The sequence below is a fragment of the Pan troglodytes genome, chromosome 13 (genome assembly GCF_028858775.2).
Source record: "Pan troglodytes isolate AG18354 chromosome 13, NHGRI_mPanTro3-v2.0_pri, whole genome shotgun sequence".
In the NCBI taxonomy this organism is placed as follows: domain Eukaryota; kingdom Metazoa; phylum Chordata; class Mammalia; order Primates; family Hominidae; genus Pan; species Pan troglodytes.
Window position 1 is genome coordinate 20,319,794 of NC_072411.2, and position 27,874 is coordinate 20,347,667.

The 27,874-nt window shown below is 43.1% G+C and overlaps 1 protein-coding gene across 17 annotated transcripts in view; it reads left to right on the plus strand.

The window, feature by feature from the left end:
- The window catches only part of CFAP221 (cilia and flagella associated protein 221), a 112,568-nt gene extending 92,210 nt beyond the window's left edge, over positions 1 to 20,358 (plus strand). For 5 of the 17 annotated variants that reach the window (XM_001156763.6, XM_063790363.1, XM_063790364.1 and 2 more), the window contains 5 exons: positions 1,866 to 2,024; positions 3,393 to 3,484; positions 10,571 to 10,663; positions 15,614 to 15,709; positions 20,059 to 20,358. In XM_001156763.6, coding sequence (XP_001156763.3) covers positions 1,866 to 2,024; positions 3,393 to 3,484; positions 10,571 to 10,663; positions 15,614 to 15,709; positions 20,059 to 20,167 — 549 coding nt within the window. In that variant the 3' untranslated portion in view covers positions 20,168 to 20,358. Of the gene's footprint in view, positions 1 to 1,865; positions 2,025 to 3,392; positions 3,485 to 5,018; positions 5,284 to 10,350; positions 10,481 to 10,570; positions 10,664 to 14,549; positions 14,704 to 15,613; positions 15,710 to 20,058 lie in introns of all 17 variants that reach the window. The other 12 variants (XR_010149696.1, XR_010149699.1, XR_010149700.1 and 9 more) reach the window with 7 other exon arrangements.
- Positions 20,359 to 27,874: the final 7,516 nt, after the last annotated feature.

A 27,874-nucleotide genomic window follows, 5' to 3' on the forward strand; every position in this document is an offset into this window, starting at 1 on the left:
TACTCAACTAAAGATGATGTACAAGAAATAGGGGTATGTGTGTATACCATTGCAAGTCACAATGGTGAGCAAAAGCAGAATAATGTAATCTTCAAAATAGGAAAGAAGTTTGGAAGGGGCATTTGTGTACCTAAGCGAAGTCCTTGTCTTGCATAGTAATGAGTCAGTAGATACTGCCTGAGGTTGACAATCAAGAAGTGGAAGAATAAGCATGATGTTTAGAGTTAGGGTGGTGACCACCAGAGTCACAAAAGCCAGAAACAAGGGAAAGAAGCAGCCTCTGGGATGTGGGCCTGGGAACAGGAAGGGCCTGCGGAACCACTGCTTTTCCTCACAAATCCTTGCAGCCGAGGTGAGTCGCTACCATATGCATGTGTTAGTTTAGGAAAATTAAAATTAAAAGCATCATGGGGTGACCACTGAGACCAGTTACTCTGGGAGCAATGGGGATCTGAAGGATGACAACTATGGGAGACAGTGCCATTGCCATTTCCAAAAAGACTGCATTCATGACGCCTGGCCCAAGGCAGACCAAGAGAGCCAGCCACATGGCAGCTTCACATGCCCTCAATCAACCAGAGTAGAAGACACTCCTGAAGCCCACACAGGTCATTTCCCCTCCCCTGGTGTTGTGTACCTTTGCCCTCACACTATCCCCATAGGGTGGGCCCAGCCCCACTCCCCATCACACTGCCTCCCTAAATCCTGCCTCAACCACAAGTGCTTACCAAGGTGTATGCTTGTTTCCACATTACTGTGGGCATCTCAGACCCCCTCAGTGGTCATCATTGCCTCCCTGCCCTCCCCACTCCTTTATATCCAGGAGATGAGCCCCGAGCCCTCTCCCTACCTTTGCCCCAGGCCCTCATCCTGGCCCTCAAGTGGCATAGCAGCCTCTGCACCAACGCTTACCTCCTTTCCAGCCTTCTTGACTCACCACTGCTGGGCCCTCCCCTACCTTGCATCTGGGTGCCGGAATGCATTCAGGTCTAGCTGCATGTCACTTAAGTTTGGGGGGACATTTGTTTCTTGGCAGTGAGATTGAGTTTCCATAAGCTAAGTGGTTTTGTGGGGCGTTTTTAACTTGTTTTTAAAAGTTAGACAAACAAACAACAGAATCTCAGTGTAGTGGTTATTAAACATCAAACATCTGAGGTTAAACAGCTGGCAGGGAGGGGCGCTACGTTGTTGTTTGGGACAAGAATAGGGTTTTTGTTTTACGAGCCTCTGAGAGAACAGTAAAAGGCTCTATATTTTAGTATTTTGATATAATTGCTCTGTGCCTCCATTAGTTCTGCTGGAAAATTAATAAAAAAACAGGATCTCCCTTAAAACCAGATACTACTTCCAAATGGAGCCTTCCTGAATTAAACACATTACCAAAACAATGTTAAATGTTGACATTTCCTGATACATCGAATGTCATCCTCTTTTTTGTCATCTCTTTAAAGTAGCTTTTAAAAGCCTATTTTTGTTTTCAAAACCAGAAGCTTATTTGCTTTTTTAAACCAGTGTTCTCATTTAATAACTCCCCCTAATTCATCAGCATTAGCAACAAATACTCAAAGCTGTTTTAAGCTGTGATTTCAGTTGTACTTATTTTCATGGGAGTTTAGTAAACCCATATGGTTTGTAATGAAGCTCTTAAGCCAGAAAAGTGACATTTATGAATAACTATGATTTTTTAAATGCTGTCGACTTGAAGACACCTCTGCTCTCCTGCTTCTCTTTTCCAGACAAGCTGACATGGAGTCACAGAGTGTTAGTGCTAGTGGGAGCCACAGACAGCATTAGCTGATGCCTGTCCTATGCCTGGCTTAGAAACTGGTAAACAGAAAAGAATATTTTTTCCCTGTCTTCGGCAGAATCCCAACCCAGGATTATTTGCTGTAATGCATCCTCTGACCTACGCAGAAACGTTGATAGATTACCATCTATGCTCTCACCCCAAGTACAAATTCACCAAAGAGTCCCGCCACGGGTCCAGCATTCCTGTCACCCAAAAGCAGTTTCTCCATCACACGGTAATGTCATCACCAGGCTCACTGGCAGAGTGACCCTGGGCTGCAGGGAGGGGCAGGGGACGAGGACAGGGTCACAGCTGGAATTGCGACAAAGGTTTGCCGCCACAACTGCAGAACAAGGATGGTAACACCGCCCCTCATACCGCCAGCCCTAAAGGGGTACAGGTGGAGACCCCGCACCGCCTTGTCCTGACCACACCTGCCTCTCGGGCTGCCTGCTACCCTTTGTCAACATTCCTCTGGAAGGCTGCACCTAATGTTCACGTGTTCATATTTCAATCATGTAAAAACAGCCACACGGTATGCACAACCGTTGTCTGACCTCCTCTCTCTTTGGCCCCAAGTGTAGAAACCAGAATGGACAAAGTCGTGGTGTGACACATGCAAAGAAGTGGCTCCAAGGAATTACTTCCCCCCCAGGGAACCACCCTGACCTGAATATCCCCTGACACCCCTTGAGGATTATCCTCAGGCCCTTCAAGCTCAATTAACCCTTAACTCAGATTATGAGCTCTCTCCCCACTTCTACCAGCCACACCCTCAACTGCCTCCTCTTCCTGTGTCACCTACTTGCCTTTCTGTTTTATGGACTTTGTGTAGTTACCCATGAGATCCTTTCCCTCCTTCTCCCCCATTCCCCTCATCTAACCACCCCGGGGGGGCGGGGGGGCCGGGCACCAGTGTGCCACTGACACGGCAAACAGATTTGCAGACCTCCCTCTAGTCTAGCCCTTGGCCCACTGCTGCTGCAGTCAGCCTTCCCTTCAGAGAAATCTTCCTTAGGCACGAGTTGATCCTGTCATTTCCTGCTCGAAAGCCCTCCGTGGGTCCCCGCTGCCTGCTGTAGCAGCTCCAAGCTCATTAGCTTGGCCCACAATGCCCTTGTGACCTGCCTGGCTCTCCAGCCACATTCCCTTCTGCCTCTATCATGCACCCTGCACTCGGCCCAGCCGGGGGTCTCCTTGCAGCGCTCGCCTCCCACGTGGCGCGCGTGTGCAGCTCTCCTGCCTGGAGTGCTGCTGGATGAACTGCCATCCTCTCCAAGTGTTGCATTAGCATCACATTCACAATAAACAAAATAGATTCTAAGGCCGCAGCTGCCCTCCATCCCGAGGACATGTTGCTTGTGCAAGTGCCTAATGAAGCAAGGGAAGCAAACCTCGCCTTTGTCTCTAATTCTGTGTTGCACTGTTTAATGTGCTTTGCTGAAGCAATTGCCTTTTTGCTTCAGAAAAATTCAAACTGAATGAAATTACAGATTTTGGTGCTTAGCCTTTTAAGACTGAAAAATAGTTGAATAAAACAAAAGTCCTTCAGAAACTTTACCTCACCAAACAGTTGCTTTCCGTGTGCTGACTTTCCTTACAGGACATTATTCCCGGAATAATGCACTGGAAAAGCTTCCAGTCCCTGGTTCTCTCCTCCCTGCCGGACCCCTCCAAGATGGAGACCACAAAGAGGTAAGCACGGCTCATCTGTTTGCTCACGAGTATGTGTGCCCCATGTATTACAGAGGCAATGATCCCCAAAAGTTAAGTGCCAATAATATGTCAAACCATACTTTTAAAGCATGAGAGAAGTTTGCTAGTCAAAGAAATTTGATGATGTGTAACTGATTTTCATATTTGGAATTTATCTTGAGATACATTTGCTTGAAAAGTAATGTCCTAGGTGACGAATTGGCAATGCTTGAGTACAAGTAGACAACCATTCCATATAATTCAACTGAAATATTCATGGTCAATCTTTTTAAAATTCATAAATTGCGGCCTGGGCGACAGAGAGAGACTCCATCTCAAAACAAAAAAAAAGGAAAAAAAATCATAAATTGCCAAGATTAGCCTTCCGCAGTCTCTGTATCCAGTTCCAAAGGATCCATGGCCCTCTTGTGCCACAGGCTGGCATTCACTGTGAGACCGTGGCAATCCCCACACAGAAAACAGCCCTGCTCCAGATACACAATGGGTAGATCAGAATATTGTTGGATGATGAAAGAAGAAACTTAGAGTGACTACCTTTTTGCTAATTTGCTTATTTAATAGCTCTTCAAAACCATAAGATATCAAAGAAGTAGCCTGGTGCCTTTTCATTAGACTCTGCCTGGCCAATTGCTCACTCCTGAGCCCTTGAATTTGCTTCTTCAGTTCCCTATCCTTATAAATACAGCTAAGTGAGTGATTGGTGAACAGATGTGACTGGTGTCCCAAAATGATTATCATCAGCTGTCAAACAAAGTTCCAATCCTCTGATCCAGAATGAGGCCCACCCCAAGGTGGCAGAGCCCTGGCATGGCTCCAAGAGTGGCCAAGAAACCTGAGCTCTGCCACCAACCAAGATCAGTAGGTGATCTTTACACACACCCCAGCTCCCACTCGGGTAACCTGGATCCTCTGACTCAGAAACTCACCAGGGAGGCTACATGACCTCCAGGAGTCATGTGACCTCAGCCATGCCCCTTGGCCAACTCTCTGGGCCCAGTCCTCTTGTCAGTAAGACAAGGGGATTGGACTTGTTGCAAAGGCCATTCTCAGCATTGATGGTTTAATTTTAGTAAGAGTACAAGAGCTCACCCAACTTGTAGTGTACAAGTGCAGCCGTCCCATCCACCCACATCCACCCACGCCTCCCCAGGTATTTGAGGAGATAGTTGGAATCTGGGTTGTGACCCCAGAACACTGAATTTGGCTTCCTCCTTCATCATCTTCATTGAAGGGCTTCATTGGTAAGCTCTTCCTGAACTAAGCCAAATGCAGCTGTGCGTCATCTATGTCAAGGCTTTCCCATGTGCCGTCCCCTTGGGGTCACTTCCTTAGGGCTTCTCTACTCCTCTCCTTTGCCTGAAGATTAGCATGCGGTAAACAAAAAGCACCCAGTATAGGATTTGGGACATGGCAAGAGCTCAAAAATATGTTTCTTTCCAATTATTATACTTCATCCATTCCTCATCCACCCTATTGCCATCTGAAAACCAGCATCCTTGTTCTACATTTTTAGCATATTTCTAGAATGTCAAATCTCCAGAACTGGCGGGAACAATGGCATGGAAGAGAGAAGGAAAGCTTTGGCATGGGAGAGACCTGCCTCCATTGTACACTGGATGTATCACCAGTTCAGTCCTTGGGCGAGCTACGTACTAATGAAGCCCTTCGAGCAATAATCTCCTCCTCTCTGAGGGAGAGGCAGTGATGGCATCCTCACATTTGTGTGTGTGTGAGGATAAAAATGCAATGATCTTGTGAAACGTCTAGCATCATGCCTGGTGCGTGCTTAGTAACTCTTCTCTCACTTCTACCCTCCTTCCCCGCCCACTAAGCGTCGCAGTCACTCCATCGCCACCAGATGGCGATAGTCCGTCACCACATTGACAGACTGCCTCATTTTGCTGCGGGGTGAGGATGCTTCAGAACTGACCTATGCAGTCAGTAAACCGGGTTTGGGGTGCTGTCAGGACACTGAATAAGAAAAATGAGGAATGGTGAGAAGTGGCGACCCGCTGACCATGTCCACCCGTTGTCAGCGTGTACCGTTCTTGAGAATCAAGAAAAAGCATCCTATTTTCTTTCCAAAGCAATGTCCTTGGAAAAAAATCTCCCGAGGCTGTTCTTTCAACAAGCAGTGAGAATGCAGTTACCTTGGGCTTGAATAACCATGAATTAAACATGAACTCTCCATGAATTAAAGAAAACTCTCGAACCATGAGTTGTTACTTTCAGCTTATGTGCCTGAGTGCTCTTGTTGGGCCAGTTTGTTTCTAAATAAACTGCAGTTGCATAACAGCTCATAAAATCAAGGGAGGATTCTGTATCTATCTTCTTAGCATGGATTTCCACGGGATGTAAGACTCTAGGTCATGTTTTTATTTCTGAAAACAGGTACAAAATAAGAAGTGTAATTCCTTTTTTAAGTTCTGTCTTAGTTCGTTTGGGCAGCTATAATAAAATACCATAGATGTAATTTATGAACAACTGAGATTTATTTCTCAGTTCTGGAGACTGGGAAGTCCGAGATCAAGGTGCCAGTAGACTTGGTGTCTGGTGAGGGCCAGCTTCCTGGTTCCTACATGGTTGTCTTCTCACTGTGTCCAAACATGGCAGAAAGGGGAAGGGAGCTCTCAGGCCTTTTTTTTTTTTTTTTTTTTAGATGAGATATCACTATCTTCCACGCTGGAGTGCAGTGGCATAATCATAGCTCACTGCAGCTTCAAACTCCTGGGCTCAACTGATTATCCTTCCTCAACCGCCCAAGTAGCTGGGATTATAGGTGTGCATCATCATGCTCAGCCAATTTTATTTATTTATTGTAGAGATATGGTTTTGCTACATTGCCCAGGCTGGTGTTGAACTCCTGGCCTCAAGCAATCCTCCCACCTCAGCCTCCCAAAGTGCTGGGATTACAGAAGTGGAGCCACTGCACCCAGCTTCTCAGGCCTCTTTGATAGGCACTAATCCTATTCATGAGGGCTCCACCCCTGTGACCTAACCCACCTCCCAAAGGCTCCATCTCCAAATACCATCACATTGGGGGTTAAGTTCTTGTTATTTTTAATGTAAATAGGGATAGGGTCTTGCTATGTTGCCCGGGCTGATCTCAAACTCCTGGCCTCAAGTGATCCTCCCATCTCGGCCTCCCAAAGTGTTGGGATTACGGGTGTGAGGCACTGCACCTGGCCTGGGAGTTATGTTTCAACATGAATTTGGGGACAACACAAAATTCAGTCCATAGCAACTTCCTATAAATCCATTAATGATATTCCAACTTTGCAGCCATTTTGCTTGAATAAATTAGCTCCTATTACTTATGAGGTTTGCCTTGTATCTTTTGCCCCTGACAACTGTTTGTTGTTAAACCATGCAATATAGTTAGTGTTTATTTATTCCAAGTCATTTTTGTATTCGTAATAATCGAAGCAGCTCATTTATTTCTTTACTCTTCAGTAAATTCAGAGATAACTTGTTAAATCTCTTTGGACTTCCATAAAATCAGAGAGTCAGTGACAACTGAAGAAATTATCTAACCCAATAGTTCCCAGACTTTCTGATTTCATAGATGAGTGAAATGTCCAGAAGAACTTTGAGAACTGTCTTGGCGTTGTCAGGGTTTTACTTTGTCAAGTAAGGACATTAAATATATATATATATTTTTAGATGGAGTCTCACTCTGTCACCCAGGCTGGAGTGCAGTGGCACGATCTCAGCTCACTGCAACCTCCGCCTCCCAGGTTCAAGTGATTCTCTGCCTCAGCCTCCTGAGTAGCTAGGACTACGGGCGTGGGCCACCACACCCGGCTAATTTTTTGTATTTTTAGTAGAGACAGGGTTTCACCATGTTGGCCAGGTTGGTCTCGAACTCCTGACCTCAAGCAATCCGCCCACCTTAGCCTCCCAAAGTGCTGGGATTACAGGCGTGAGCCACCGTGACTGGCCAGGACATTAAAATTAAACAAAGCAACAGCCAGAAACATTGGTTTATGCCTATAATCCCAGCACTTTGGGAGGCCAAGGCAGGAGGATCACTTGAGGTCAGGAGTTCAAGACCAGCCTGGACAACATGGTGAAACCTCGTCTCTACTAAAAATACAAAAATTAGTTAGGTATGGTGGCGGGCGCCTGTAATCCCAGCTATTCAGGAGGCTGAAGCAGGAGAATTGCTTCAACCCGGGAGGCAGAGCTTGCAGTGAACCAATATTATGCCACTGCACTCCCGCCTGGGCAGCGAAACAAGACTCCATCTCAAAAGAAAATAAACAAAAATTTAAAAAATAAATAAAAGCAAAACAAATTTTAAAAATGCCCAACCACCACCATCTACTGTCATCACTATTTCAATTTTAAATGAATATATTTAACACACACAAAAAAAGTGAGAGGAACTGGTCTCAGAATTTAAAAACTGGGTAAGTTTTGCTTCATGAAAAGCTCTTGGTTGCTGCCATTCCATTGTGCTAGACCAGCCTGGTCGCTGGCGAGCGGCCCAGACCCTGAACTTCTCAGTCCCTCTTCTTAGTGGGAATTCCCTCTGACTATACATGTTCTAAAGTAAAGTTTTGGTAGAATTTTCTAATAGAACCTGGATTCTTTATCATGAAGTCAGTTACTAACAAGGATAAGCTCTATGTCTCCGGGCCCAGGTTTGTTTTGGTGGGAAATGGGATTAAAGACCAAAATCTGGGTGCTATGTATACACATTGCTTCTGGGGTGGGGCGGGGTTTGCTTCTTGGCCTATTCAGCAGACAAAGTCAGGGATACACACACGCACACACAATGTACACACAAAGATATATGCAACATACATATATATGTAATGTATGTGCATATAAACACACATATACTCATACATATCCATATTTTAGAAAGCATGAATTCACACCAATGCCTACAGTTCCAGTCCATATCCATAGAGTTATTGCTTGCTTTCCACCATTCCATATTTGTATCTCCCTTCTTCCACTGTGAGAACCCTGGCTTCTAATACATTTACTTACTCAATCTTATAATACATCAAAAATCATTTCAGAATTGCTTGATCCATAACCACCTTAATAAACATGCAAAATAAGTTCAGATTGGTTTCCAGGTCCCCCCCCCCCACCCCCTCCCACCCAAGTCTTTGGGTATGTAGTCAAATAACTTGTAGTAAGTTACTTGGGTAATTTCTTTTTCTTTTCTCTTTCTTTTCTCATTCCTTTAGCTCTCTCTCTCTCTGTCTCTCTCTGTCTGTCTCTCTCTCTCTCTGTCTTTCTTTCCTTCCAGTGTGTTTATGGAATTTCTGTGAAGTATTATGATTTGTTTCAGTTTGCTTTCAGCCTTTGTTTTTTATTTCACTTTCTTATTGATTTAATTTTATTTTTTCAATATGTTGAACATTAACGTTTTCCAAACTCAAAACTACATTAAAGGCATATTCAGGGAAGTGTCACTCCCTCCCATCTCCCTCCAGCCCCTGGCAGGTAGCCAGCTTGGTCTTCTAATGTATCCTTCCTGTGTTTCTCTTTATAATGGTAAGCAGAATATATACATTTTTCTTTTTTTCCCTTCTGTCTTATACAAAAAGTGGCATTCTAGATATGCTTTTCTGCATTTGTTTTTTTCACTTACTATCTCCAGAAAGTCATTCTATATCAGCTCACAGATGCTTTCCTCATTCACTTCCCATTAGTCAAAACCATGGTGCTATAATTTTTTTTCCAGCCAGTCTTCATACTTGGCAAGGGGGTGCATTTTTGCACAATAACAAAACAAAGATAAGAATCTTATCACAAAGACATATGTGCACACACAAAGGAGCCATCAGTTAATCCCTGCTTTCCATTGCTGCCTCCTGCCCTACCTTCAGCCTCAGCCTTTCCAGCATCTGTGAGGAGGTCTGTTTCCTTCCGAGTGGGCTCCAGGCTCTGTCATTCTTCGCTGTTTTTCATGAGACAGCATTCTCTAGGGTTCTAGAAATTTATTCCAGAAAATGATTGAAAACTTTTATCCACTGATGTCTTTTCTGTTGTTCTCTTTGCTGTTGTGTGTTCCGTTTTTATTCCTTCTATATCATCTGAAATGTGTGTATGGAAGGAGTCGAGACCCCAAAAAAGTGCTCATTCCATCCACTTGAAACAAAGAGCTGCTGCCAAGTTTAAAAATAACAATGTATTTTCCACCCTATCTCAATTCCTGTAACATTCTCAATAGCCAGGAATTTTTATATAAAGCTCTAAAGTTATAATACTAAACAATACACAAGGAGGTGGGGAGGAAGCTATGAAATGGAATAGAATGTCTAAGAAGGAGTATAAAGGTGGAGGGAAAATCCTAGGACCAAAAGTAAACTACCTGTATTAGCCTGTTCTCTCATTGCTATAAACAAATGCCTGAAACTGACTAATTTATAAAGAAAAGAGGTTTAATTGGCTCATGGTTCCATAAGCTGTACAGGAAGCAGGACAGCTTCTGCTCGGCTTCTGCGGAGGCCTCTGGAGACTTACAATCATGGCGGAAGGCAAAGGGGAAGCCAGCACCTCACATGGCCAGAGCAGGAGGAAGAGTGACGAGGAGGTGCCACACACTTTTAAACAACCAGATCTCAAGATAACTCACTCACTCACCATCATGAGAACAGCACCAAGGGGATGGTGCTAACCCATTCCTGAGAACTCCACCCCCATGATCCAATCACCTCCCACCAGGCTCCACCTCCAACACTGGGGACTACTATTCAACCTGAGACTTGCTGGGGACAGGACCAAACCATATCAGTATCTAACTACACTCACCCCAGGAGATAATACAATTTTAAACACTACAAACTGAAAAATTCTATGATTCTCTTTTTAAACTCCAGGAAGTGTCTTACTTGGCAACATTCTCCCAGGTTTGCCTGGGGCCTATTGCATCCCCTGCCTTTGCCTCTGGGAACTATAAATGGCTTTTCAAGAGTGAGGAAGGACAGAGTAGTAGAGGCCTCGCCAGCGGTAAAATAAAAATTCTTTAGAAAATTATGTAAAGACCCCAAGACTTCTAGTGTGACTCTATCTTTGACTGCTTTTGTGGTTTTTCCACAGCTGCGATTCCTTCAATTCATTTATGCTTCCGATAGACGTCCCTGCCATTCTTGATGCCTTACCAGAAGAGGACAGACTAGAAACAGTAGAACGGTATTTTTTTTTTTTTAATCTTTGGCCTCTAATGTGGTCTGTTTTCCAAAAATATGTGAGGTGCTGTGAGGAACTTCAGAACAGCACACAGTTCCTGAGCTTGCAACTCAAATGAGAAGACAAGGCTAACACCCATCTGTACCATCACCTAGATCAGATGTTAAATTCGTGGTGGAGAATCGACAGTCTCTAAGCTCTATGGCTTCCTGATCTTTAGCTCTTCCAGGAGCTCAAGGGAGAGATCTGAGGTGGTGCCAAATGGCCTTGGAAGGCTTCAGTGGTGACATGGACTTGGGTTAGTATGTGAAAGATAGGTAGGACTTGGATGGGCATAAAGAAATACAAGTCCAGAAGTAAGGCACTTACATTTGATTTTACTGATCAGCACGCAACAGCCAGTGAAATGGTTTTGAATCTCCTATCCGTATGCTCATTTACAATTGATGGCTACAGACACAGCAGCAGAGCTGAGAATGGGAAACCTCAGCCAAGCAGAGCCTGTGCCCTTGTCCCAGGGCAGCTTCTCCATCATGAGCACCACAGCATACAGCATTCGTACGTCCAGCTCACACGTGTTTCCAGCTGGCTCACCTGGCATTGCCCCATTTGCAAATGCCTCTAGATCTGAGTCATTACTTCCTCTTTTTTAAAAATATACTTAGCTACTTATTATATCACCACATAATTTCAGGGAGAAAATTAGAAGTTCCATATGTTTTAAAGCAGATACTTTCTACCAGGCAAAAGTAAAATTCATTTAAGTTTTCTAGTTTAATTAACCAACATAGCATAAGGTTGTATACAAACTCATCTCTCATTAAAATTAGATTCCATTAGAAGATTATAGAGCACCCGAAATGTTGTATAGAATAGTGTGATGAAGGGGTAGGCTGTGGGTTCAACACCACCACCCCCACCACCGCCACTCACTCACAGTACACCTTGGGCCACTGACTTCACCTCTCAGGGCCCCAATGTCCTCATCTTCAAATGGAATGATCCCAGGACCCATCTCCTGGGTGGCTATGAAAAGCAAATGAATTACTACATGTCCAATGTTTAGTTCAGTGCCTCACACATAGTAAGGTTTTGATAATTAGATATACTACCATTAATGACCCTGGTATTCCAAACCCCTAGCCCGGTATCTGACACTTGGTAGGCAAGCAACAGCTCACTTTAGAATGAAGTTGTATCACCCCATAGTAACATTGTGAGAAAATAAGAATAAGAGAAGATACATGGTTAGATTTCCAAAACATCAGATGAAGAGGTATTCATGTCCCAAGAGGTTTTCCTCCATCCAGTGTTATGTCTCAAGTGTCAAAGATGAATACATATTTCTGATATTTTTAAATTTTGATTTTTCATGTCTTTGGGGGTATAAAGGAGCACCTGGATCTGCTGCTGTATCTGTGACGACAGAGTCGGGGTATAGCACAAAGAAGGCCACCAGCCCTGCATGACAAGAGCTCCGGCACATTAGGAAGACTCTTGGTCCCAGAGTTCCTCCCTACCCGCTATTTCCTGAACTCCTGTTACTGAAGACCCATTCCTTTAGCTTTGCGCTTTGTTTCTATTAAACTACCTCTGGGGAGGGAACAGTTTAAGTCTCACTTATAACTCAGTATAAAATCACCAGAGCGTTTTTAGAGTTCAGGCTTGAGGGTCAGTGGCAGGAGAGGTGATGGGAATGAGAAGACTCCTGGTCCAGTGGGGAGTTCTGGGAAAACACGAGGAGGGCACTAGTGAAAAGCTGGAAACACAAGAGGCCAGCTTAGCTGCTTTACCAAAAGCCAGATGCTCCTGCGTGCTTCTGTTTGCCTGGCGTGAAGTACTGGCATGAAAGGTCTGGGCTGTGATCACTGTTCAGGCAAAGCGCCGAGCCCTGTGCCTGCCTGATCATTCTGCATTTGGCTCTGACTCCTGCGCTGGTAGCAGCTACCTGGGACTGCATTGCCTTGAAGTGAGTGAAGGAAGTGTTCTGAAGTATATTTCTGTGGTGAGATGGGTATCTTCATTTTTATTTGAGATGCGGCTCATGAATGAATTGTGCCTATACGTGGTCTTTGCTTTCTCACTTCGCGAATGAAGCTCTCAGTATTTAACTCCTGTCACTTATCAAAATATTATGGAAACTGCAGATGGTACCTGGCTTACATTGGTTTGACTTATGATTTTTCAGCTTTACAGTGGTGTGAAAGTGATTCTCATCCAGTACACTCCTCGACTTACGATGAGGTTCTATCCAGATAAGCCCATTATGAGTAGAAATTATCATAAGTCAAAAATGCACTTTCAACTCACGATATTTACAACTCATGATGGGTCTAATGGGACCTAACCTCATTGTAAGTCAAGGAGCGTCCATATTTATCAACATATTTTTCTGTTTCTTTGACATCTGCAAAGGTTCTTAGGTGTAGTTTAGTGAGACAGAACGCAAGAACAGTGAGACAGAATGCAAGAACAGTTAGTCAGGCAAAGCAGATGTATGACTCATAGATAGGCAGCAAGAATAAACAGAAGCCTAGGATCCAGGGTGAGCCAGTCCACCAAGGCTTAGTGAAGCTGCCCAGCGTAGATGCAGTCTCGTCTGCATGTCTCCCACATTGCATCACAGCTGAGGGACCCCAAAAGCACTTTACTTTGGGTTTTATTCCCTGAGTGTCACAGGGATCGCTGAGCCTAAGCATTACAGAACTTTCTGTTCTGAGAGGAACAAGGACACAGCCCTGTTGTTTATCTTAGGATGTTGCATTCTCAGTACATCCTTGTCGAAGAATTGCAAGAAAGAGGGGGAAGAGCTGGGTTGACCGAGGCCATCTGAGGACCTGGCCTCCTGTAGCAACCCTACTGATCTGCACTCCTTAGCGCCATTGTTCAAAAATGTTTTCATTCTTAACACATAAAAACTTTTGCATTCTAAATTACACCATCAGCTGTGATAAAGCAAAGAAATTCTGATAAGCATTGATAGCAAATTATCACTGTCATGATCAGACTAGGATCACTGCCAGCCTGCTTGTGATTGCAGGAAATGGTTTATTACACATGAGACTACAGCATCTTTCACACCATATATACTCAAAAATAAGTATTTGTTGATTACGGTTTCTATTTTTTCTTTTATAAACACATACTATATTGATAGTTTAAGTACATTTTTACAAGTAAGTAATCAATTAGTGGAATCCTAAATATGTGAGGCAAATAAGACCTGCCCACATGCAATGATACTTGACAATACCTGAGCTTCTAAAGCTTGGACTTCAGTTCCGAAAAGGAATGTTGATTTGCCATCTACTCAAATCACTGCATGACAGCATTTCTTGAGAGGACTGCAGCCAGGGTGGGGTGATTCATATTTGCTTCAGCTTCTTTCCGCCAGGCCCACTGGGGAGATGTTCAGCAGATACAAACATACCCAACTCCTCCTCCATTCAGCACTGATGTGCACACTATTTTGACTCCGTTTCCTCATCTTTGAAATGGGAATAGTTGTATCTACTTCATAGAGGGTTGTCAGAATTAAAGGAGATGCTGATGCTGATGAGAATAGTAATTATAATAACCAACACTCACTGAGCATTAAATGTGTGCCAGGGAGTGCTTTGCAAACAGTCTCATTTAATCCTTATCATGAGCTCTTATTATTATGCCCACCTTTGAGACAAAGAAACTGCTAATGGGAAGATAATGTTTGCAAAGCACCAGCATAGTGATTTGCATATAGCAGCTACTCAGTAAATATTAGCTTTCAATCTAATGAGGCTAGAACAACTTTTGCAGATTTCAAGGGTATTTTTCTTAATAGAAAATTGTCATGCCCACCTCTTTTTACATATGTCACTGCTGAGTAAAGTGTCCCTGTTTGTAATTCCAGACTTCTGAAGCCTTTGTTGCCCTTTGATGATCTTGGAAGCATTTCTCTAATTGAGTGTGGTGGAGATGGGTGCTGTCAAAAAATTCGTTGTCCTGTTCTTCTAAAGTCCTAGAATCACTGAAACTAGAGGCTAAGTTTCCCAGCCTCCCTTGCAGTTAAGTTATCCATTTTACTAAGTGTTTGCTGATGGAATGTTAGCAGACAAGATACAGTCCACTCCTGAGGTCAGCTCTTAACAGAGTGAGTGTGTCTCCTGCACACCATCCCTCCCTGCTTTGCTCCAGCTGAAACCCAAACATGCAGTGGCCCAGCTTGAACCATCAAACAACAAAGCTCTAGGCCAGAGGTCAGCAGACTATAGCTCAGAACCAAATGTGGCCCACCACCTGTATTTGTAAATAAAGCATTATTGCAACACAACCACACCCATTCACTTACGTATTTTTCTATGATTTCTCTCTTGCTACAACAGCCAAGAAAAAAAAAAGTTGTGTAGTTGTAACAAAGACCATATGACCCATTAAGTCTCTAGAGAAAAAGTTTACTGACCCCTGGCTCTAAGGGATAGCAGACCACAAAAAGATTGAAAAAAAAAAAAACTAGACTATTTAGCAATATAGTGTTTAATTTTAAAGCCATTGTGGGCTTTCTAGTTGTCTTCTTTGCTGGTGATTTCTATTCTAATTCCATTGTGGAGAGACAACATATTCCGACTAATTTTGGTCTTTTGAAATCTTTCAGGCTTTCTTTATAGCCCAAGAGATGGTCAATTTTGGTAAATGTTCCATGTGCACTGGAAAAGAATGTGAATTCTGTAACCCCCATTTTTAAAAATTACTTTTTATTCTCTGGTTATAAATAACTACCATTATGCCTACCATTGTTTGTTGGTGGACAGCAATTTATCAACCTTATGCTTCTTTTAATGTAAACAACAAAAGTAGATGGAACTAAAGTTGAATACCACAAGAATTGCATAACTCCTAAATGATCACAATATTTCATTCCTATTTTTACACTGGGAAGGAAAAGCAGTGCCCACTAAACATCTTATTACTTTGCAGTGAGCTCTGTGAGCAGAATGTAGAAGTTATGTTGACTCCAGAAATGATCAAAGTGGAATTCCCTATGTTGAACTACAAGGACATCAGGAAGGAGAAGTAAGTGGATGCTTTTATGCCTTATTAAAAGGTAATCTTGGATGAAATTTGTTCTGCATAAAGTACAAAAGTGTCATGTTGTCTGAGTCTAAATAGCTCAGTCTTTGAAAGAGACACATTTCTGGTGCTTCATATATTTAGATGTGTATTTTATTTTAGGCACAATTACACTCCCTGAAATCTTGTTATCAAGTAAGCCTTTAAAAACTGAAATCAATTTTCCATGTGCTTATCAATCAATTTCAGGATGTGTTTGTTTCTTATTAATAGCTGATTGAGTTTCATTCTGTATAAAGAACTGGCTCTGGAGCCAGACCATCTGGAGCTGCACCGTTTATACATAGAAAATCTCAAGCCAAGTTATTGTCCTTATCAACTCTGAGCCTCAGTTTCCTCATCTGTAGCATGCAGAAAATAAAATCTCCCTGTCACAGGGCAAATGTAAGGATGAAATGAGATGCCAGCCATGGAAGCACCTAGCCAGTTGCCTGATGTGAACCAGAGCTCAGTAAATGTTCTCTCCTCCTCTCCATCAGGGGCTAACTAGCCAAGCAAGCATCATCCCTTGAAAAATTGGTTTCAAAAACACAGTAATAAACATATAAAATGTGTTCCTTCTCATTGTAATGAAAGAAATACAAATTAAAACAAAAATTTTGAAGAATACTTTTTAATGTAAACCACCTATAGTTCATATGCTTTATAAGTTTGAAATTCCATGTATAAAGTTTATTTTTATTCTTTTTCTTTGAAAAATGCCTTTATATTATGTTAAAAATTAGAAAATATAAAAAATTTTAAATATGATAAAAACAACCACCCAAAGGTAGTAACATACATTTTGTTGTGTGGTCCTCCAAAAATATGGATATATATTTATATTTATATATTTATATTATGTATTTATATATGTACTTATATTTTAAACCATGTATATGGTTTAAATATATATTATATGGTTAAATATATATAAATATATATAGTTAAATATATATAAATATATATAGTTAAATATATATAAATATATATAGTTAAATATATATAAATATATATAGTTAAATATATATTTTCCATATATATGGAAACCATCATATGTGGTTTAAAATATAAATACCGGGCGTGGTGGCTCATGCCTGTAATCCCAGCACTTTGGGAGGCTGGGGCGGGTGGATCACCTGAGGTCAGCAGTTAGAGACCAGCCTGGCCAAAATGGTGAAACCCCATCTCTACTAAAAATACAAAAATTAACTGGGCGTGGTGGCAGGTGCCTATAATCCCAGGTGTTAGGGAGGCTGAGGCAGGAGAATCGCTTGAACCTGGGAGGCAAAGGTTTCAGTGAGCCAAGATCGCGCCATTGCACTCCAGCTGGGTGACAAGAGCAAAACTCCATCTCAAAAAAATAAATAAATAAAATATAAATACATATGGTTTTAACAAAATTCAATCATATTATACATATTGTTTTATCTTCTGCACTTTTATTTAACAACATATCATAAGCACATACTTATAAATATACATATGAATTATATTTCCGAGTAGATGTACCATAATTTATTTAATCAACAATCTGCCAATGAACGTGTAAACTCTTTGCAGTGTTTTCCGTTATCAATAGTTCTGCAACAAACATCCTTGTGCTATAATTCCTTTCAAACTTATCAGACTGTTTTCTTAGGCTAAATTCTAGATCAATGAGCATTTTAAGGTTTTAATATATATTGCTTAATGACCATCCAGATAGTGTGTTACCATCTCTCCTACTGGTAGAGGTTAGAGCTGCCTGCATTCAAATGCCCTGGACAACATGGAATAGTGTCATCTTTTTTTTTCATCTTTATCAATGAGACAGAACTTTTTAAAAGACCATCTCATTATTTTAATTCTTTGTTTACAAGTTATACTAAAAACTTATCTATGCTTTTCAACCATTTCTCTTCTTTTATGAGGGACTTGTTTTGCCTATTTTGCCTATATTTCTTCCTTATTTGCAAGAGTCCCTTGTTTATTAAAAATAATTACCCTTTCTTATATATGCTGCAAATTTATTTTCTCAGTTTGTCGTCTGCTTTGTTGTGGGGGGCCTGCCTTTTCTGAAAGGAATGCTCACATTTCTTAGAGCAGTATGAGGTCTCTCTGGTTTGTCTGTGATAGTTCCAGAGACCTGCAGCAGCCAACACTGCTCAGAAAACAGATTGGCAGTTTCTGGTAAAAGAAAATGTAAGAAACAAAATTTTAAATGGAATTCCAGTAAGCATCTGTTTTGATCAGTTAATTAATTAATTAGTTAATTAATAGAATATTGTGTTCTGCTACCCAGCACATAAAACCTCTTGCCCCTCAACACATAGATGCACTTTGTGTTTTGCTTCAAGTTTCAAAAAACTGACATAGGGTTTTAAATGAAAACCTTTTTTTTTTTCTACTTCAAATATTACCTCTGGACATAGAATGGCTTGCCCCAGGAGCAAGGTAATATTCAATACCTATCTACTCACTCGCTCTTTTACATGAGTCTTCACTCTTCATACCATGGAGCTAATGTTGAATGGCATTTGGTTATCAAATTATCATTAAACGAAATAGAATTTATTACTTTACATATTCACTCAAAGTGGTATATCATTTTTTACGTATTTTTAGTACTTTACAAAAAAATAAACTAACGATGAACTATAAACATTTTCTGCACACCAAGTCAGCTTCTAATTTTTTCAAAAAACATACATACATTTCACACATTTGCAATAAACATTTCCATGACATTTTTAATTTACCTCTTTGGCAGGTAAAATTATTATATGTACATTTTTTGTGAACGAAAATTGTCAACATAATTATCATTTTATTGGCTGCATAGTATTTCAGCAAGTTGATATCCCACAGACCATTTTCAAAAGTGATTTGGTTCAGAAACTCTCCTCAGCTCACATCAAGCCTAATCCTGTGCTCAGTTTTTCCCTCTCTGTTCCTACTTTTTCCTCTTCCTCACCTCCTTCTCTCCAGCCAGAAGCCAACAGAGTCCTCCCTGCCAGACACCCAGAGCCTGGACAGACAGGGACGGAACAAAAAGAACACATCAACAGTGTCCCATTTCCCCCTGAAGACTGTTCTTTATTTGGTTTCTGGCAAACGTTTATTTTCATGGATGCAAAGAATCATCTGCTTTCACTCAATGGCTGAAATTCACCAGAGAGATTCTCTGCTGCCTGGACAGCGGTCTCGGCCCTTTCAAGGCCCACAGGGGAATCACATTCCCCATAAAATGTTCAAGGAACTGTGAGACTGTGACTTTAGTTGCTGACACATTTTTCAGCACTCCTTAGATCAACACAGTACTACTCAATCATTAGTATCTCTAAGGGGAGACAGGATCTATATATTTTTAGACATGATTCCATAAAATGGTACCAATTAATTTCTTTAATTTTGTGCATTAGGGAACATCTTAATTCTCCATTTTCAGGTATTTCTGGTTTTCCAAAACTGTCAGCCATTTGCCAAACATGTCACCCTCTTTTAAAAAATGTCTCAGAAGCACTTTATTTTATCTTGGATTTATATTGCCCAAGCAGATTATATAGCTGAGTTCACAGTCTTTGAACAAGACATATGGCCTTTTAACCGAAACACTCATCATTTCCTCCCGCATATCTGGATGCTGGTGAGCACCATGACAGTCTCTGAGCCGAGTCTCCATCTTAACCCTTGGCCCCAGCCCACCAAGAGGCAAGCTGGCCCCTAAGAAGCCCAGGTCCTCCCCATCTCTCAGCCCTTTGTCTACTCCCACTGCACCCATCAATTGATAGCCTCATTTTACACCATGTCCAGTCAAAGTTCTACCCAGCAACCCCCGCCACACCCACATCAGCCTCGGCTCCACATCAGCCACTACTTGGTCCAGCTGCACAACCCTCCCTGAGGTGCTCACTCTTCTGGAGCCATTGCCAGAGTCAGAAATAGTGTGTATCTACCTCATTCATAAAGATGAAAAACCAGCCAGTGTTGACTGAGCACTTAGAAGACCTCACACCAGGATCTCTGTGAATAAGATCTCACTTCACCTTCGCTACAATGCTGGGAGATGGGAATTACACCATTCGCACATCAGGAAACAGGGGCTGTGGATTCTTAGGTAACTTGCCCGTGCTCAGAAACTGATGCAGCTGAGGCCAGAAGCGAGGTTTGAATCATTCATAAGCTGAGTGTTTTCATAACTGTGGTGAAAACCTTCTTTGTATATTAAACGAAATGCTCCTCCGACCTTCACCAGCACTGCTGGCGGGGGGTGATTTGCGTGGTTTTATTAAGTGTCCTCATGTTTCCTTCTTGGGTTTTTTGATACTCAGAGAAGTGAAAGATCAAGCACAACCAGCAGAGAAGGCCGGAGAGAAGCTGCTCGAGGAGATGAGGAACCTGCGGGGCAAAGCACTCAACACATACCTGATTCTAGAATGAAAGTCACCAGTAGGTCAGTCCCTTCCATTTGCTTTCTGCGGGCCACTGTGGCCCCTTGCGTCCATTTACATGCCAGCCATCTCTGCAATTAAAGTTTCTGGATAAAAAAATGAAATGTAGAGGATGTATATATCTTTTAAGTGATAATTATAAATCTTATATTTAAAAATAAAATGGAGTTAGGATGATGACAGCGTTGTTAGCTTCTTGGTGCGGTGTTTAGTGCCGGAATGCTTCTGAGCAACATGTGATGAGAGACTAAGAGCCGGGCACTGGCAGCTGTTTCTGGGGGTCTTTTGGAGGTGTGGTGTGGTGGGAGACTGGCTTTGGGGAGGGGATGCTCTCCCACCTCTGCAGAAGCAGCCCTTCCATCCCCGGGGCATCACTAGATTTGGCTTTGGAAGAGCAATACTGGTATGAATGCTGGCTCCCCACATAGCTGTGCAGGTGGCAGACAGTGGCAGGGGACCTGGACCTGGAGAGGACACTGTGAGGTGACTAGAGCTTGCACCAGTTTCCCAGGAGGAAGCATCCTCCTGGGAACTCACAGAAGCACCTGGAGCAGGAGGTCACTGCAAGGGAGCCAGGAGTTCCAGTGAACACATGTCAGTAAAAACCAGGCCTCAGTATTGTGTTTGTGAACATGACTGCCTTCATATGCACAGGCCGGGAAGGCTGATGACATTTGGGTTGTGTTATAATAACCCATAATTATCCAAATATATTTGGATGTATTCCCTCCACTCATTTTTCTATGAATACATTTAAATAGCTGGTATCAGACTGTATGTTTGTAGTCTTCATTAACTCATTGATTCTGAATCCCAGTCCTGCTCTTACTCACTATGTGGACTTCTTAACATTTCCGAACTTCATTTTCCCCTCATGCAAAGACAAGTGCTCACCTTACATGGGGTTGTGAGGATTCAATTAGGAAATGTGCAGAGTATACCTGGCATAAAACAAGAGCTCAAACATGAAAGTTTCCCTTCACTCACAGGGCAGGACATAAGCATCAGTCATTTTTTAAAAATTTTTTATTTAGAAATATTTTTAAACTAAAGGAAAACTTGCAAAATAGTACAGAAAGTTGCCATCTCTATTTTACTCAGATTCCTCTAACATTAACGTCTCCTGCGTGACAATGATCAGAAACAGGAAATTACAATCGGTGCAGCTTTATTGAGTAATGTCCGTTCAGTGTTCCAGGAGTCCACACTGCGGTTGGTCAACGTGTCCCCTTCTTCTCCTCATCTGTGACAGTCCCTCAGTCTTTTCTCATCATTTGTGACCTTGACACCTTTGACAGTTGTTTTGTAGACTGGCCTTCAGAGTGTGTGTGGGTCTAATGCTTTCCCAAGACTAGGGTGAGGTTATGCATTTTTGCAAGAATTCCACAGAAGCGTTATGTCCTTCTTGGTGCATCTTATCAAGGGGCTTGTGATGTCGATATGTCTTCTTACTGGTGATGTTTACCTTGGTTGCTTGGCTAAAGTGGTGTCTCCCAAGTTTCTCCACTGGAACATTAATATAATCATGGGGAGAGACTTTGAGATTATGCAAACATCCTGTTTCTCCTCAGCTTTTTTCCCACTCTGTATCTACGTATCTTTATATGAATTCCCACTTTAGCATCCATTGGTGAGTGGGTCTTGTCTGCCACAACCATTACCATGATGTCCACTTAATGATAATGTCCATGAGCTGTTCCTCACCGTCATTTAGTTACTTCTTTATTCAGTAGATTTTTATATCAGCATGGAATCATGGACATTTATTTTATTATATAGGTTATAATCCAACACTACCGTTGTTTATTTTGTTCTCAAATTGTTCCAGCTCTGGCCATTGGGAGCCCCTCAGGTTACACCTCTGACCTTTCAGTGCATCCTCGACCTTTCCTAAGCACATCTTTACTTTCCAGCATCACAGTATATTCCAGACTCATCTGTATCTTTCCCACGTCAGCCCTGGAATCAACCATTTCTCCAAGGAGCCCGGGTTCCTTTAATTGGAGAATGGCATTTAGAAATCAAGACCTGCTACAGCAACTGGTACTTGTTGCTACTGTGGTCCAATTGCTTCTGAGCCCTCTCAGTGGCCAGAGCTAGAATACAAGTATTTATACTGAGCCCCCTCAACACGCACACACACACACACATTTTCATCTCTCTATCTTTATGTCTTGTATATATATCAAAAAACATGAATTATGGCCAGGTGTGGTGGCTCACGCCTGTAATGCTAGCACTTTGTAAGGCCAAGGCGAGCAGATCGCTTGAGCCTAGGAGTTTGAGACCAGCCTGGGCAACATGACAAAACCTCATCTCTACTAAAAATACAAAAATACAGAAAATTTAGCCAGGCATGGTGGCAAACACCTGTAGTCCCAGCTACCTGGGAGGCTGAGGTGGAAAGATCACCTGAGCCCAGGAAGTCGAGGCTGCAGTGAGCCATGATCACACCACTGCACTCCAGCCCTGGTGACAGAATGAGAGCCTGTCTCAAAAAAAAAGAAAAAAAAGAAAAAAGAAAAAAAAAACCACATTGATACTGATGCTTCCAATTCCAGTCCAACACCTGGGGTTTGTTTTGGCCTTCCTCCTTTCCTTACTTGTAACTTCTTTCCCCTACAGTGAGCAGCTTAGCTCCCGTCATCTACGATGTATTACCTTATGTGTTGCTTGGTGTATCCGTAAAGTAACATCCCATTTGCTAACACATCTCCTTGCGAGAAACACATTTACTAACTACATTACAGTATTGGTGTCCTTTTTACTTTGGCTTTATAGAGTCCAGTTAAAATACTGGTTCCCGAATTGCCTGGGCTGGTTCTGTTGCTTTCTTTGTCTCCTACTCCCATCAGTGTGGTTGTGTTTTCATATGAGTTAGGTTCATGTGTTACTGTTTGTATTTCATCTTGGGTTCCCCTACACGCTAGTTGGGTTTAATTATTTATTTCAGGGTACGTGGAACATTACGATGGCTCTAAATACAAAGATACCCAGAGAAGTATCCATTCCTTCTCATTCCCAATCCGTCTCCATTCCGCCATCTTGCTGCCCCATGGGTACCCACCCTTCCCACTGTGGGCAACCATCTCTTTAGTTTCTGGTTTATCCTTCTTGTGGGTAATTTTTAAGGCCCCCAAGGGCTCCCATGTGCTCCTCTGCATTCCTCCTCCACATTAACCGGTCACTGGCCTGACCTACTAGCAGTTTCCGAAGCATAACCCACTCGTCTGCACCCCTGGGCCTCTGCACATGCTATTCCCTATGACCTCACCACCTTCTTGCTTAGTGTCCTTCTCACCTAAGGTTTCCCCAGGCCTCTGCCCCTTGGCCCCTGTACTGACCTCTGAGGCAAGGCCTACCTAGTCCCTGCTTCTGTGGAGAGGAAGGGCCCAGGCAATGTTTGTTCAGGGAATTGCTTCCCTCAGCATCCACGTTTAACACCATGCTGTGCACATCGCTTCGTTCACCAACATCCAACCGGCAGCCACTGAATCCCTGGCTAATTCCACCTACCCAATCTCCCTTTCTTGCTGGGTGCCCCACATTGCATTGTTGGTGTGAACTTTCTGGCTCCAGGCTTGGTGTGAACTTTCTGGCTCCAGACTTTGAGCCTGTTCCCATGTCAGTGCATGTACTTATGTCCATTTCAGTTTCCCCACCTATAAACAAGAGCCAATTTCTCTTATTTCCCTGCTCTCCCCAGGTTGAAAAGGTCGTGGCCCCTTGGAAAGATTGTATTGACTGTGTTGGGGGTCTGGTGCCACCTGGTGGATGCCACAAGAAAGGCCTCTCCTGACTCCCAAGTTGTAACCCGTTCCCACAAAATCGACTTCCAAATAATATTTAACAGATCATCGTCTGTGCTTTTCTTCCTTGTTTCAGACCACTTTTAGGTGGAAAAGGCAAAGAAGGCTTATATGTATTTTCTTCCATAATCAGTCCATCAGAAAAAGTTCCTTCGGTGAAATCGTTGACCACGTGATGTTTGGGGACTCCCTATAGGATCAATCATCCGGGTTCCTTAGAGACCATGGCCATAATCAGGGGCTGGCCAAGGGAATGAGTATCCCTGGGTTCAACAGCTGTCTCTGGAGACCTGCCAGTTCCCCCTGTCTTGCATTAACTCAGGTTATCATGCCATTCTCCTTCTAAGGCCAAAGATACCTGTAACCGAAGAATCGGGATACTTCACTGCAGTCACTTCATTTTTTTTCCTTTTGAGGCAGAGTCTTGCTCTGTCACCTAGGCTGGAGTGCGGTGGCACACTCTCGGCTCACTGCAACCTCTGCCCCCCAGGTTCCAGCGATTCTCCTGCCTCAGCCTCTCAAGTAGCTGGGATTACAGGGACCCGCCACCACGCCCGGCTAATTTTTCTATTTTTAGTAGAGATGGGGTTTCACCATATTGGCCAGGCTTGTCTCAAACTCCTGACTTCAAGTGATCCACCCGCCTCAGCCTCTCAAAGTGCTGGGATTACAGGCATGAGCCACCGTGCCTGGCCAAGTAGCTTCATTTTAGAAGTGATTATTATTGCTTTCCTTTCTAGAACTTCCGGTTTGTGAAGTATTTTCTCAATGATCCTCAAAACATTCTAAGACATAAAGTAGCTGTTATTAGTGTGATTTTATGCAGAAACTCAGGCCCAGAAAGCTTCATGGACTTACCCAATTAGCAGAAGAGCCAGGTTTGGGCAGGATCTTGGTTTCCTGCAAAGGTTTCGTTGCCTAGCCAGGCGTGGTGGTGTGCACCTGTAGTCCCAGCTACCTGGGGGGCTGGGGTGGGAGGCTCACCTGAGCCCAGGTAGTCAAGGCTGCAGTGAGCCATGATCCTGGTACCCAGTCCACTCTTCTCTCTACTACATGGTAATCAATGAAAATACTACAGATTTAGATTTTTTAACTTTTTATTTAAACTTTCAGCTTTGGAGTCTCTAAGAGTAAAGATATTATGTGATGATATTTGTATTTTACTTAATTATTTATTCTTTAAAACATGTAATATAGAAAAAAATACAAATTAGCAAATGTCCTTTGCTCTAAAGAAATCAGCTGGCAAGTTTGCCCCACCCAGCAGCAGCCATGTCTTACTCATTTTTGTATCCCCAGCATGCAGCAAGATGTTTGGCACAATGCAGGCTCTCAATAAATGTTTTTTGAGGCCAGGTATGGTGGCTCACACCTGTAGTCCCAGCACTTTGGGAGGCTGAGGCAGGTAGATCCCTTGAGCCCAGGAGTTCAAGACCACCCTGGGCAACATGGTGAAAACCTGCCTCTACAAAAAACACAAAAATTGGCTGGGCATGGTGGCCCATGCCCAGCTACTTAGGAAGCTGAGGTGGAAGGATCACTTGAGCCTGAGAGGTCAAGGCTGCAGTAAGCCGACATTATGCCACCACACTTCAGCCTGGGCAACAGAGCAAGACCCTGTCTCAATTTTTTAAAAATTGGCCAGGTGCAGTGGCTCATGTCTGTAATCCCAGCACCTTAGGAGACCGAGATGGACGGATTGCTAGAGCTCAGGCATTCAAGACCAGCCTGGGCAACATGGCAAAACCCCATCTCTACAAAAAATACAAAAAAGATTAGCCAGGTGTGTTGGTGCACATCTGTGGTCCCAGCTACTGGGGAGGGTAAGATGGAAGGATCACTTGACCCCAGGAGGCTGAGGCTGCAGTGAGCCAAGATTGTGCCACTGCACTCCAGCCTGAGCAACAGAGCAAGACCCTGTCTCAAAAAAATAGCAATAATGTTTGTTGAATTAAGGAATATAAAAGAAATGTGAAAACTATGTATCTAATATTCATTTACATTTTCATGGACATGTATGTTCATAGAGTCTGTTTGCTATAAAAAATATAGGAAGTTGGTTCTAATAGATAAAATTTAGAATCCAGAACATCAGAGATGGAAGGACATGGAATGTCGTCTAGCCCCACCCTGGTAAGTATTGGTGGAATCTCTGTAAATTTATCAAGTCCATGCAGTTTCCTTGCTTTTTATTAAAGAAGGGGAAGTAACAGTATTGACGTCATAGAATTGTTGTGAGGTTAAATGAGATCATCCTGGTAGCACAATGCACAATAAATACACAATAAATATTAGCTGTTATTAGGATCACAATATTTATTTGTTAAGGGAGTGAAGCTGAGTCCTCACTCACCACTGCATCTTCTTCAGTTATCCTTTCTTCCCTCCACCCATTCATCTCCTGTGCTCCAATAGCTATGTTGGGATCTATGCATGAAAGAGAACTCTCCAGATGGTGAAGGAGATGGAGCACTGCACTAGAGAACACTAGGCCAGGCGCGGTGGCTCACAGTCTGAAGTGCCTTAGCACTTCGGGAGGCTAAGGCAGGAGCATCGCTTGAGCCCAGGAGTTTGAGACCAGCCTGGGCAACATAGTGAGACTTCATCTCTACAAAAAAATTAATTAGCCAAGCATGGTGGCACGTGCTTGCAGTCCCAGCTACCCAAGAGGCTGAAGTAGAAAAATTGCTTGAACTCACGAGGTCAAGGCTGCAGTGAGCCATTATCGCCGCACCACTGCACTCTAGCCTGGGTGACAGAGTTAGACTCTTTCTCAAAACACACACACACACACACACACACACACACACAAAGTCTCTCTCTTCCAGCAGGATTTTGAGGATGGGTTTCGGTAAATGTTTAAAGAGTGGAGATGATTAGAGTATGGACTCCCTGAAGGTAGGGGAGTGGACTTGGCCCAGGGCTACTCATGTCTCTTCCAAAGATATGGAGACATCCCTCTCAGGTCTCTTTGCCCAAACCATGCAGCCTTCCCTTTTGGATTAAGACCACTGGCCTCCTGCTCTCTCTCACTGGATGGCATCACAGAGAGGCGTTTCAACATGAAGGCAAGGAGACCTACCTCTCCTGGAGGAAATCTTGCAGGAGGCCTGGGAGCACCAAGAAAATGGGCAGCCCCTTACCGTGAGGGAGAGCCACAGCACCCCTCCCCTTCCTCCTCACCGTGAGCCCCATCAGAGCAAGCCAGGCAGGCCAGAAACTGATAGTCTGGCATTACAAGACAGGCTGAGCTTACCTTATCCCTTCTTTCAGGAATTTAGACCAGGAAGTAGAGAGAGACCAAGCAAGTTAGCAACAAGGACAGAAGCTGGACAGTTATGAAATGGAGAAATTGGGTGGGGCAGCTGCGATGGGCCATGAGTGACTGAAGTTGTAGGCAAAGAAGAAGTGGGTTTTTGGTGTTTGGAAAACACGAGGAAAAAAGTAGATGCACCAAGAGATAGCAAGAAGCAAGCTGGGATAGAACCCAAGCACACCCATTGCTGAGTTCCTGCCCCCATTCCCAGCCAGCCGCTGGAACAGGGCCCAACCTGAAAACCACCTCTGTCCTGAAAAAGCTTAAGTGACTCTGCTTCTTACCACCAAAAAGCCTGATCAGATCTTGGCCAAGGCATGGACCCAGGGGTCTGGTGACGCATTCTCTAAAAGTGGTGTGTTCTTAGAAAAGTATTTCATTTCTGATACTCTGTTTACAGGAAGTTTGTTAAAACCACTGTGAAAAGACTTTTCAAGGAAGCAATGCACTTTGAGGTGTATATATAAGGTAGTCAAAGAATGCTTATCCCTCCCACACACCCCCATAACCAATAGTGCAAGCTTTACACATACACACACACACACACAAATACATATACACACACAGAGTG